Consider the following 12,513-nt stretch of genomic DNA (forward strand, 5'->3'; position numbering starts at 1 on the left):
CTCACCTTTCCTCACACCTTGCCTATTCCTCTCCTCCTCTCACCTCCTTTCCTCAACCTGTCTATCTCATGTCTTCTCTTTTGCTTTCATCTCCTTTCTTCCTTTTCTTCCCTTCTCCGTTATTCTTTTGCTTCTCCTCTTTATACTCTACCCTATATGTTGTCTTCTTAACTATCCTGTCTCCGTCTCCTCTTTTCCCCTTGTCTGTCCTGTCCTCTCCTTTCCTACCTTCTGTCCTTCTTTATCCTCTTTTACTCAGCCTTTCCTTTCCTCTTCTATTCTTACCTCTTCATCTATCCTCTATTTTCCCTCCTCTCCACTCTACCTCAACCTCTTTCCTCTCTCACTGGCGAGAGGAGGAGGAGGATCTGTCTCACAAGCCCAGCCCCCTGCTCTCTGACTCGTCCACAACGTGTGACAGGGGAAGGCTGGGCTGTCCCGAGCATTATCCAAACATTCATACACACCTCTCTCTCTCTCTCTCTCAAGCACACAGACACACACACACACACAGAGTAACTGCCTGCACTCTCAGCTCAAGCCCTCTTAAAGCTGTTTTTCTGCTGGGGATCAGAGAGAGCTAACAACACACAGCTGCCTCTGCTGAAGCCAGAAGGAGGGCACGAGGAGAACAGAGAGAGGGGAGAAGAAGAAGAGGAGGTGGAGGAGACGGGAGGAGAGGACGAGCACAGGGGAAAACAAAACCACCAGCAGCCTCTTAACTTCAGTTCCAGTGTCTCTCGTCTGCAGTCATTCTTGAACAGGGAGTGTTTTCTGCTGTAGTTCAGGACTTTTTTCTTGTCAGAGGGAGGGGGGAAAAAGAGGAAAAGAAGAGGGGTTGGAGTTCACATGACATAATCAGAGTGAATGGGTTGCCATGGTAACTCACCCAGGGATCCTGACCCATGCAGAGTGAATGGAGGGAGCGCCTTGGACACCGAGTGAACGATAACCTAACTAAGGGGAGTCAGCAGAGAAAGAGAGAGAGAGAGGGGAGAGCGAAGGATAACAGAGGGAGCGCAGAGGAGCAGAGCAGGGGTTGAGAATGGAGGACGGGTTTTCCAGCTACAGCAGCTTGTATGACACCTCATCACTGCTACAGTTCTGCAACGGTAAAACTAACTTCACCTTTCCTGCCTTAGCCCTCTCTTAGGTGCTGCTACATGTTCTTGCTGTGAACTTGACATGTCACCTGCTGACTAGCTAAACTTGACACCAGGAAGAGTTGTGTGTGTGTGTGTGTGTGTACATGTCTGTGTTGCAGACATGAACTATTTTTGCCTCTACTCTTCTTAGTTCAGTCTTTATGCTGATGTGCATCACATTTTACCTCACTGCACTTTAAAGACTGATTAACATAGAGAAGAGATTTAATACAGAATGAAACTACAAAGGATTTTATTTTAAATGTTTTTAATTTAAAGCACAGTGCAGATTTAAAAGGAGGTTTCTGGAATTAAGGTCAAAATAATGTCAACAGTCAATGTGACCCAGCAGCCACCATGAGAGCTAATAAACAAAGAAGGAGGGAGCATGAGGAACAGTCCTTTGCTCACAGCACTGCCCTGATTACTTTAGTTTAGCTTAATGTGAGGGAGATATGTTATTAATATAATTCTCCCTAGTTAGTCTCCCCTGGTTGTGATCAGTTTGCTAAATAAGTCAAAACAGGAATGACAGAACTGGACCTTATTGCTCATGTTTTGCCTGCTGTCCTAATGTGATTTATTTCCTGGCAGAGGGAGAAACCATACTCCAGGCTGCTAATATTATGGGAGGGAGATGGTGACTCAGGGAAGAGGAAAGGCAGCATGACACATCAGTATGACATCAGTTTAGGATTTATTTCCACAAAACTCCAGTTTCTTCTTGAAAGGTTTAAATGTATGAAAGATTTATCAGTTTAGATATTAAATACCACTAACCATGTTCAAAAAGGTCTTACATTGGCAATATTCTGCAGTAGCACACGCCTGTATCTCAGTTCATGATGTCCTGAGTATTTTGTCCTTCAAATAATGGTTTGTTTAGGACTGAAGTGCTGGGGTAGCATGTAACCCAAGTGGGTGATACCATCAGTGTTGGCATTCTGACAAACTACAGCTAGTGAGCTCCACATGCACACAAAGGGGATTAAACCCCACACAATAACCGGTGTCTGACAGAGCATACTAGCAGAGGGAGTTTATACCATGTTTTTATGATGACTCATGCTTCACTGAAGCAGTTCACCAAAGACAAAATTAAATGCATATATATCAGTATTTGACTAAATTAAACGTATATTTGATCAAATTAAATGTGTATATATATATATCAGTGTGTACTAAGCAGTTGCATGAACTTTGTGTTGGTTAGTGAGCGTACTATAAGCTGTATTTACTGTATGAAGCGTGGAGTAATGCAATTTCAGTTGGTGGATAATGAAAAAATCTATAATATTTACTGGGGTCTGTAAGCTCTAGCAGTCGACAGGATTAGGAACTGTTGTTGTCTAACAGAGCAAATCATGGATGTGGAATTACACGAAGGTCCTCCTGCCATGCATACTGGGTTTACTACTTTCATGAATCACTGATGAGAAAAATCCAGTTAAAAGCTTTTATTCCTTATGGAGTTCTCTCATTAAACTTACAGCTTTCACGAAGAAAACAAATGCAGATCATGAGATTGTGCAAAGCTGTAAGGAAACAGACAAACAAATTGGAGGCATTAGATTTATTCTATTTCATGGTTTGCCCACTTCACATATGTTACAAAAGTGCTGATAAACCTGTCTACTTGAAGGAGTAGGGAAGTGTGTGTTCACCGGTTTTTCCCACTTGTTGTACACCGATGTGATGAGCAAATTCCTGCCAGGGCCAGTGATGACACCTGTTAGTTGGATTGACCTGAAGAACAGGTGCAGCAGGAAGTGTACAGCAATAGAAGCTCTATAACTTCCTCTGACAGAACACCTGACCTTTAAGAAATCAAAAAATGTAGTGGCACAGCATTACAGTGCTGCAGTGCACTGTATCTTATCTGATTTGTCTTATTTGACTCACCCTCAAGGCTCAGTGGTTTGGTGACAGGCGACAAGAGCTCATTGTCAGAGCAGTGAAATATGGGTAGAGACTGCTGTTCAGTCTTGACTTCCTCACTTAAAGATGTTTTTCGAGCTACACTTTGTCCAATTAGCATAAAATCATTTTTAATATTCCTCTTTGTATTTCTTGCCTTGTCATGTCCAGCAGCCAGAGCGAAGGCCTGCGAGTTGTCTGACACTGCAATGTTTTTTGTAAACCTTCACAATGTCCTGTTTCCTCTCTGTGAGAAAGTCGATGAAATAAGACATGCTGCCTAGGGGCTGTTGCCAGGGATTTTCCGACCTCCAACCCCCGGCTTTCTCCTTCTCTCACTTTACACACACATACACACACAAACTTAACTTCACGACACAGGGGCAGCGCCTTTATCGTCGTTCCAGCAGACTCACAACTGATGTGAACTTGTAGGAGTAGAAGTGTGATCACACGTTTGCGTGTTTGTCTGTGTGTTGGACCTGTAGGCCAGAGTGACATCATACTGTTCTGCTGCTGCCGTCCAGCTGAACCCAGATCCACTCAAAGCAAAAGTCAATGATGTCATTCATTCCCTTTTCTCCCTCACTCTCTCTGGGCTTGTGTGTTGTGGAGCATCCGACCAGACTAATGTTCAGAGACTAGGTCAGCTAAACCGCAGAAGCACACACAGGCTGCATGCTTTGTCCTCAGGACGTCCCGTTAGCTCAGGCTAGCCCCCAACTAGCCCAATTAGGCACACAGACACAGATACTGATTACAGCTGAGGAAGGAAGTGAATTTTGTTTTGTGTTTAATCACATTTGGAATCAGCTGGGTCTGGAGAGAAGAGTAGTTTTGATTGAATTACATCGTGTTGTGTAGCTGGTAATGGAATTGCTGTTGTTTTTATGACATTTACTCATGTCCTGACATCAGAATGAACATATTTTGCCTATTTTAGGGGGATGAAAGTGAGCATTTGCTGTCACCTAATAGAGTATAATTTAACAATTTCATGCTCATTAGTCATTTTTACACTAGCATCTTGGTTAACAGCGAACCAAAACACAGCAGAGATGTCTTTGTCACCATTATCTCAAGCTTGGGCCACTGCTAAAAATGTGCTGTGATGAATGAGTAAGTACATTTGACTCAGTTACAGCTACATAATAATGATGATCACATACTCATTTCACAGCACCCAGCCTCTCCCTCCTAATGTATCCATCTGCATTCACTGGAACAGTTCATTCGTTTACCTTTTTGAGTTAATAATGTCTGCTCAGATCTGGATTAAACACCACTTTATCGCTGTGCTCCACACTCATGCTGCACAGCCTGGCACAGCCATCGTCTTACCAGCAGTGGCACCGATGGCACCAGTACATGCCAGCAATACCACGGAAGGGGCAGGGTAGAGGGAGGAAAGTGGAAAGTTGGAGGATCATTTTTAATTAATTAGGAAAACCTCCAAGCACAAAGTAGAGATAGAGAGAAGCACACAGGGTGCAGAGAGAAATTAAGTAAGATACAAGCTAGATTGATTGTTAAAGATATTTTGATGCACAGTGGAGGTGACATGGCTCCATTCAGTCTTCTCCTCTTCTTGGCGGTGCATCTGTAGGTTTCTCCATCCAAACTCTGACTGCTAATGGCACGTGCAAAGGGATTAGGATTAAAGCTCTGTTCAAATTACCACGGTAGCGATGGCAGGATGGAGGAGGACGATGAAGAGTGTCTAATGACTTTTATTTGTCTTGATTTAGAACAGTTCAAACTTTAATGATAGAGCCTTTATTTTTCATTCGTTTATGAATAAAGGACCCACAAAGTTTAGAAGCTGAAGTATTTTTTGAGTTTTTCCTTTGCTGTTAAGGTTAAACCCACACAGACATCTTAAAAATTCCTAAATTGCACATCCTATAACAAAGAATAGCTCTTTGCCCTCTGTTTCTCACTTTCCTTATTCTTCTCCATTCTCCTGACCCTTTCACCATATCCATCAGTGTCTACTAAAAACCTGGCGAGCTAACCTGCACTCTGATGTTTCCTTCACTCAAGTAAAAACGACACTAAAATGTCAATCTTGAAACACACGGGGAGGAGGGTATAAGGATATGATGTGTCTCTCTCTGCCATTATTCATCTGTAACTGCAACATGTATCAGCGCAGCAGTCTAATAAATATCGACCGGAATGGGATAAGCCATCCACTACTGCTGATTCATTTAAAGGTTGACATTGATTTCCTATGGCTGTGTCAGAGCAAGCACACATCATTCTCCGTTTCTTTTTATCTCCCTCTAGTCTACAACTCAGTGCCGCTGGATTTCTTCAATTTCTCATACACTGACTTTTTCTGTCCTTCACCTTGTTTTACTTTGCTGTTTTCTCAAGGTCTTCCCCCCTAACCTTCATCCGAATATCAGTCGAGTGATGGCCCAAGTGGAGCGTTGAGCTCAGAGTGCTTTTCTGTTTGTTTGTTTAGTTTTTTTTAATCTCTAGATATTGAGCAGGGCAGTTTGGGCTTCTGTAGTCACGAGTCATGCCAACGCCCCTCCTACTTGTTCCTATCTCTCTCTCTCTTTCTCTCCCCTTTCTCCTGATAAGGGTTAGCCTCGCACTTTCTCTTTCGTTCTGCAAAACAGTGCGTCATTAGCTGCTAACACTAACACAGACTGACAGTGTCTGCTTATTATATGTTACAGCTACATTATGTGTGTGCAGCAGGCTACACAAGCTGCTTCTCCTGCTCTATGGTGTGTTGCAGAAGAGTCAAGCTCCGATCTGTGGCTGCCCTTGTGAGAAATGATGACAGTTACATAATGAAAACAGTCTGGTGACCAAATACTGCCAGTCTTGACAACGGTAGTCTGTGCTCCTTTTGAATCTTCTGCTGTAAATATCTGTAAGTAGGGCGTGTTGACATCTGTTCTGTAATATAAGTTTATATAATGGTTTGGTTTGCAACTAACAATCATTTATTTATTATTAATCTGCTAAATATTTTGGTAGGAAATGTCACAATATAGAGAAATTTTACTTATTTATTAAACTTTATAATATCTCAGAGAGCAAACTGATGTCAGCAGTGTGGTCCAGAAACCAAACATGTTCAGTTTCCTTCAGTTTTCAGAGAAACAGCAAATATTTGCATTTAAAAAGCTGCAACTAGGGAAGTTTAATTAAACAATTACTCAACATCAAAATAGTTGCCCATTGATTCTCTGCTGATCAACTAATATGATGAATCAAGTAATGTTGTTGTGGCTGTTATTTCTGTTCAAATGAAATACGGTTGAGTCATGACTAGAGCTTAAATAAGTTAGTTTGCTAATCAATAGACAAAAAACTATTTGGATCTCTGTTTAATGTCATGTTAGACTAGTTTCTGTTTTCCTGGCATGTGCATCCTAACCGTTTCTGTTCTTTCTTCCTTTATTGCACACATGTGAATTCTTAAATAATTCATTCACATTTGGCAGACACTTTTATCCAAAGCAACTTACAAGTGAGATACTACATACAAGGCAGGGTAAGCATAAGGCAGTCTTGCCTAAGGAACCCTACTTGAGGGAGACCACAGTCGAGATTCAAACTCCAGTCTCCCACATGGACGCTCTTACCCCTACACTATCCAGTTGCACATTAATACACTGTGTTTGAGCTCAGTTCTCTATCAACCTGAATGCTTTAAGTAATTCAGGAATAACTATTCCACAATAATATTTGGTTCCTGCTTTGTAAAATTACACTTTTCTTATTCAGGAGTATTCTCCGTTCACGAGTATCGTCATGTTCTTCTTGCCTTGTAATTTAGTCAGTGTGCTCATGGAAACAGCCTCACTCTCTTGTATATGATCCGAGTATTTCCCCTCTCCTCTCATTTCTCTCTCTCTCTCCTCCTCTCTTGTCTTTTTCTCCACTGACACAGATTCATGCAGCCTCATCCCATGACCCACTAAAACAATCAGGCATGTAAAGCAGGAGTGTTTGAGTTCCTGGGCTAAATATACTGACTTTGTGCGTGTATGTATGCTCAGTAGTGGTGTTTGTCACAAGATCAGGAGAGAAAATACACAGTGTGTGTGAGACCTTGACCAAGATGTCAAAAATGCATAAAATGACCGTGAAAGAACCCAAAACAGAATTGCTTGGATGGGTAGGATGCTTCCACGCTGCACAGTAACAGTAAATGTGTTCAGCAGAGCGTTGGATTTTACCTGTGGGGGAGGGCAACTAGTAATAAATCACACAAGTCAACAGAATCCCAGAGAGAGCCCATTATTTTTAGTAATGTGCTTCTTTCTTGAAATATCACTAAAGCTTTTCTGTCCAATCACAGAGACACAACAGTGGATTACCAGAGGTGTATAAAACACACAAATTCAGTACTCAAGTAAAAGTGCACTTCTACTTGCCCAGAAAGATCCTCCATGGTCTTGCCAGGTATTTTGTTTTTTACTCCAGTAAAAGTACATGTTCTAAAATTTACTCGAAATACTCCATGAAAATCAGTGTATTTTTAATTCAGTGCACTTGATGGCATAAATGCACATTATAAATCTAGTCCAGGTTTGTTTGGCAAATTCTCAAATTAAGTCTAGAATGTGTTGTTACCTACAAACTGTGGAAGAAAAACAGCACCCAGTAAAGGTGGGGTTGATTTTGACCATCTGATATAATGACAGGAGGTTAGTCCATAAATGATGCATCAGCATTTTATTAATATATAATAATATTTATAAGAATCTAATCCTTGAAAAAGTAATGTTAATGTTAAATGTTAAAATGAATGTAGTGGATCAGAATGAAAAGACATACAAAATATCTATAAAGATGCTGCAAAGCACTTTGACGTATTAAAATGGGTTTTAAATTAACACACAAATGATTTCAATCATAGATCATTTCTATTGCTACACTTGTGTGTGCACATGCATATTAAAGCATATGAATGTTTGTGCATAAATCTTCCTGGTTTGTCATTAAACCATTAAAGATTGATTAAAGACTAATTCAATTACTACCACAAGGTTAGAGTTAGTTCGATTTTATGGTAATTATCTCCGTTCGTGTGTTGTCTCTGAGATCAGAGTAAAGGCCCATCACTTTGGCTCATCTCTAAACCCTGGCCAGGTTTTGATCTGGCCAGTTGTGTTGTGAATAGTGCAGATGACACAGCTTCCATAGGCTGCTCAGCTCTCTAATTGGTCTATTTACATCTGCTGTTAATGGAGGAACGATGTCCCATATCTGTATGAATGTGTGTGTGTGTGTGTGTGTTTAGCCTGTGTATAACAGATGGAGAGGGAAAAGTGGTGAATCCCATTAGAAATTCTATTAAAAATAGATTCAACAAGAGCACAGGTGCAGAGATGAGGGGAAAGATGATGGACACGATTATTTAGTTTGTGAGTTATTGTTATTTTTTTTAGTTGGAACAACATGGCATCTACCATCTTGTGATTCAGTTTCTGCAGCTACAATTCAGTTTGAAATCCTAAACATATTCAGTGAATGTCCCAGAATCTAATAGCAAGACCTTCTCACAATGGAAGTCGACTACTCAGCCAAACACAGATTACACAGAGAAGAACAAGCTACTGACAGAAGAGCACCCACAGACCAGAGTCCATGACCCATATTAAATTACAAGAAATAGTTAAGTCAGATTCATTCAACCAGTGAGCTATGAAAAGCATTTAAATTCTTGCCATAGTTCATTGACACAACTCTTCTCAAAATTCCCAAAACTATTTAAAGAAGCCAGACATGAAGAAAAGCATGACTGCAAGGACAAGTTGCGTTCTCCTATTTATCAAGAAAGAGTTCAAAAAAGTTCTTCATGTCACATCCCTGTCGTGAGAGTACCTCCATCAGCCCCATAAATACGCTCTATAATGACACAAATTAATAGGGGCCAGACTATTTGTCTCAACAAACACTTTAAGTCCTTACAGATACATATGACGAAGTTTGAACAATGATACAGGAGCTACAATAAAAACATTTCAATATAGAGGTTGAAAAGAGCTGTTATTGAAAAGACATGAGAAGAAAAAATATGCAGTTTGCTGAATTCAGAATCATCCAAAACAATAGAACCCCAGAATAAAACAATTGGAGCTGGCTTTTCTTAACCTCTGACACGGTAGGCCCTTTCAGTAATCCAACCCTGCATGTACAGTCTACATGGATCAATATCTTTCCTACTGCACTAAGACCACAACAAATAAATGTGACAGACTTGATGTTTTTATGAAAATAGACTGCATGCAGAAGTGAATATGTCAGAATAGAATAGTAAATTATTACAGTACACCAGCAGTGTGAGTTCACTGGAGAGTAGAAATTCGAAAATGCAAACATGCCACAAATGTGAAACTCTTATTGCACAGTAAAATAAGTTTTGAATGTTGCTCTACACTTTTGTTGTGTAATGATAGGGTCTGCTGCCAGTGCCACTGTATGTTCTCTCCCCTCCAGATGGCAGATATATGATTGGCCCGTGTTCAGAGTGGTGACAGTGTCTGGCTCAGTTACTGTCACTGTGTCTCTGTATGTGTGTGAGAGACCATTCTCACACCATGGAAATCTGGTTTCCCATAACAACAGTGTTACTAGATTGAAGAACATAAATGCGCACGCACATCGATGGAACAAGTGTCACGCCTCCTGTTCCTTCCTGGTTGTTTGTTACTGGAGAACAAAGCCCTGTTTTATATGGAGAAAGGTTGAGACTGAGAAAGAAGCTTGTGTCAGAGCCTGGAGTCACTGCCAAGCATGAGTTACTGCTTCTGTGGTCCAGTTCTTCCCTAAAAGTCTCAGCAAAGAAAAGGGTGTGTTTCTTCAGCTGTTTAATGCATTTTTGTCAATTCAACCAGTTAGATTTAGGCAAAGATGTCATATAAGGTTTAGGGTTATTTTTGCAACATAACAGGGCCTTCTAAATCACTGATGTTGTGATGAATGTGGTTGTCTTTCCATATCTTGCAACCATTACTATTTTGTGATGTGTCAGCAAAGAGCCCATTGTCTGCCTGCCCCCCTGTTATGGCTTTGATATATATTTTTTCAGAAGCAAGGAAAAGAAGGAAAGTAGTAGTCCAGGTTTAGACATACACAGTGTGTTGCACATCATCTTGAAGGATGAGGCTGACTGTGTCCAACAAATCCCACGAAAAGACCAAAAACAACAATGTGTTAGTGTATTTTGTTCTTGTAACTTCTCTGTCTCTGGCTCTCAGCCTTAAAAAGGTTAAATAACAACCTGTTAGGTCTGCAGCTCTAACAGTAAAAGCAATATCTGCCTTTGACTACACAGGGAATACTTTTTTTTTATCTATTCATTGCTGGGTTTGATCTTTTCACGGCATTCGTTGGCTGTAAAATATAAAATATCTATCTGTCGCTGTGCAGCTGACTGAATAAAAGCTCATGAATGAGGCTATAAAAAGGTTATTAAATGCTTCGACACTGTTCTGTTTGCACAGACCGACGCAGTTTAAACTGTGCAGCTGTTACAAGAAAACAGGCTTAGTCCCGATTCTATGTTAATACGTCCATGTTCAGACCTGTTACATCAAACAACATTAGGTTAAAGCAGAACTGTATCTTTAAAATTATAATCCATCAGATTTCAGTCCTGTTCAATTGGGTTTCCCTGAGGCTCTGATGAGTTGTTTCCAGTGCAGCCAAACCAAGTCACTCAGGTTTCCTACACTGTGGCAGAGTGAACAGTCAATAGTGAGGTTGTTATTAATGGCATCAAATTAAAAACAGCAACACTACATTTAAATCCAGCACAGGAATGCCACACTAAAATACTACTGCACTGTATATACATGTAATTACAGAAAAACAAAAGACTGAATGGTTGTTGCAGACAATAAAAAACATTAACATGAGGTTGATTTAATAAAAATTAGTGGATCATAGCTGATTCATTATTTGGGAACTATGTTTTGGGTTAAATTTACCCTGCAGCAGTGGATTCAAAGAATCCCTTTTCATGGGTAAATTTAGTTTAACCCAGTTTATATAAAAATTTAAATTATCTTCTTATATATTTGACCTAAACCTGTCTTGAACTTGCAGTTGTTGGGAAAGTCACTATGAATTTCTTCTCTACTCTACAAGGATACTTTCTGACTTTAGCTTAGCATACTGCTGATCCAAACACCCCACACACTGAAGTCTGCATCATTTCAAACAGTCTGCCACTAAGAGGTAATCCCTCATTGGGTTGAGCAGCGCATTTGAAAGCAGGAGTAACAGTGCAATCAAATTAGAGAAAGACAATAAAAAGATTTCACTGCCATGCGCTCTTTGAGTGTAATCCTACTGTCTCACTTTCTTCCTCCCACAGTTGATTTATTTCCAGCCTTATTTTCAAGAATTTATCCCTCAGGGAGTCGGACCCAGAGAGAGAGAGGTGAAGGAGACAGAAAGAGAGAGAATACTAATCCAGACTGCAGCTAACTCAACCCCTTGAGTTTAGGGATCGCTAGCACTGAGCTAGAAAAGATCTGCTTCACATATCCAGCATAATCCCTCTGCCACACCGTGAACACTTACTCTTTGACAGAGAAGCGTGTGTGTAGGGGTGTTGGTGTGTATATATGTGTCTGCTATTCTGCCTCAATGAGCCATGTCTTCACACTTTCTTTTTTCTTTCCCCAACTGAAGATTTCTTTTTGTCCTTTTTCATCTTCCCCTCTTCACGTCTCCACAGACTGTCTCATGAAGGTTTTAGGGACCTAACAGAACTTACTGGTGTAGAGACAGGGTTAAATCCTACATTGTAGTTTTGAAAATTGCATGGCCTACCCGAGCATTATTAATATTTTATTTGGACCTTAGTCTCTCTATTGATGACTAAAAAAAAGCAACGCAAAGGTAGAATTTCCGAATATGACAAATTAAATAATAAGTCTGAAAATTATTTAGTTATTATTTAGTTAACATAGGTTAACTTGACACTGATATAAATTGTTCTTTGTTATGATGCAGATGAAGGGTAAGGAGAGAACAACATTTAGTAGAAATATAATTCATTGTCAAGGGAATGATACACTTTATCATCAATCATCATTTATCATCAATTTGTCATATTTATTAATCCAACAGGACAAAGCTGGAACATCATTTTGGGGTGTTCAGACTACAAAGACCCTTTGTACTCTCCCACAGAGGTCAGGCTGCTCCTAATAATTTGTGTACACTTCAATTAGAGGCTAAATGATGGGGTTATAAAATGCTTGGATCCTGCATCCCTGCTCTTGTGCAGTGTGTTTGTACAGTGTTGTACAGGCTGTGTGATGGTGATAGTGTCAAGCTGGGGAAGCTTCTTCCCATTTGACCTATGTTTGACCCTAGGAAGGATGTCACTGACAGGAGGAAGGAAGGCTTTAACATGTTCGTACAAGGACAGGCGGATCTCTCTTGGGGGTTGTTTCGCCTCTCC

The 12,513-nt window shown here is 40.4% G+C and overlaps 1 protein-coding gene across 1 annotated transcript in view; it reads left to right on the forward strand.

The window, feature by feature from the left end:
* The first annotated feature begins 493 nt into the window (after positions 1–493).
* The window catches only part of eml1 (EMAP like 1), a 34,493-nt gene continuing 22,473 nt past the window's right edge, over positions 494–12,513 (forward strand). Inside the window, 1 exon segment of the mRNA XM_026339255.1 lies at positions 494–1,112. Within this exon segment, the coding sequence (XP_026195040.1) occupies positions 1,046–1,112 (67 nt within the window). The 5' untranslated portion in view covers positions 494–1,045.

This window comes from Anabas testudineus, chromosome 22 (genome assembly GCF_900324465.2).
Source record: "Anabas testudineus chromosome 22, fAnaTes1.2, whole genome shotgun sequence".
Taxonomy (NCBI): Eukaryota; Metazoa; Chordata; class Actinopteri; order Anabantiformes; family Anabantidae; genus Anabas; species Anabas testudineus.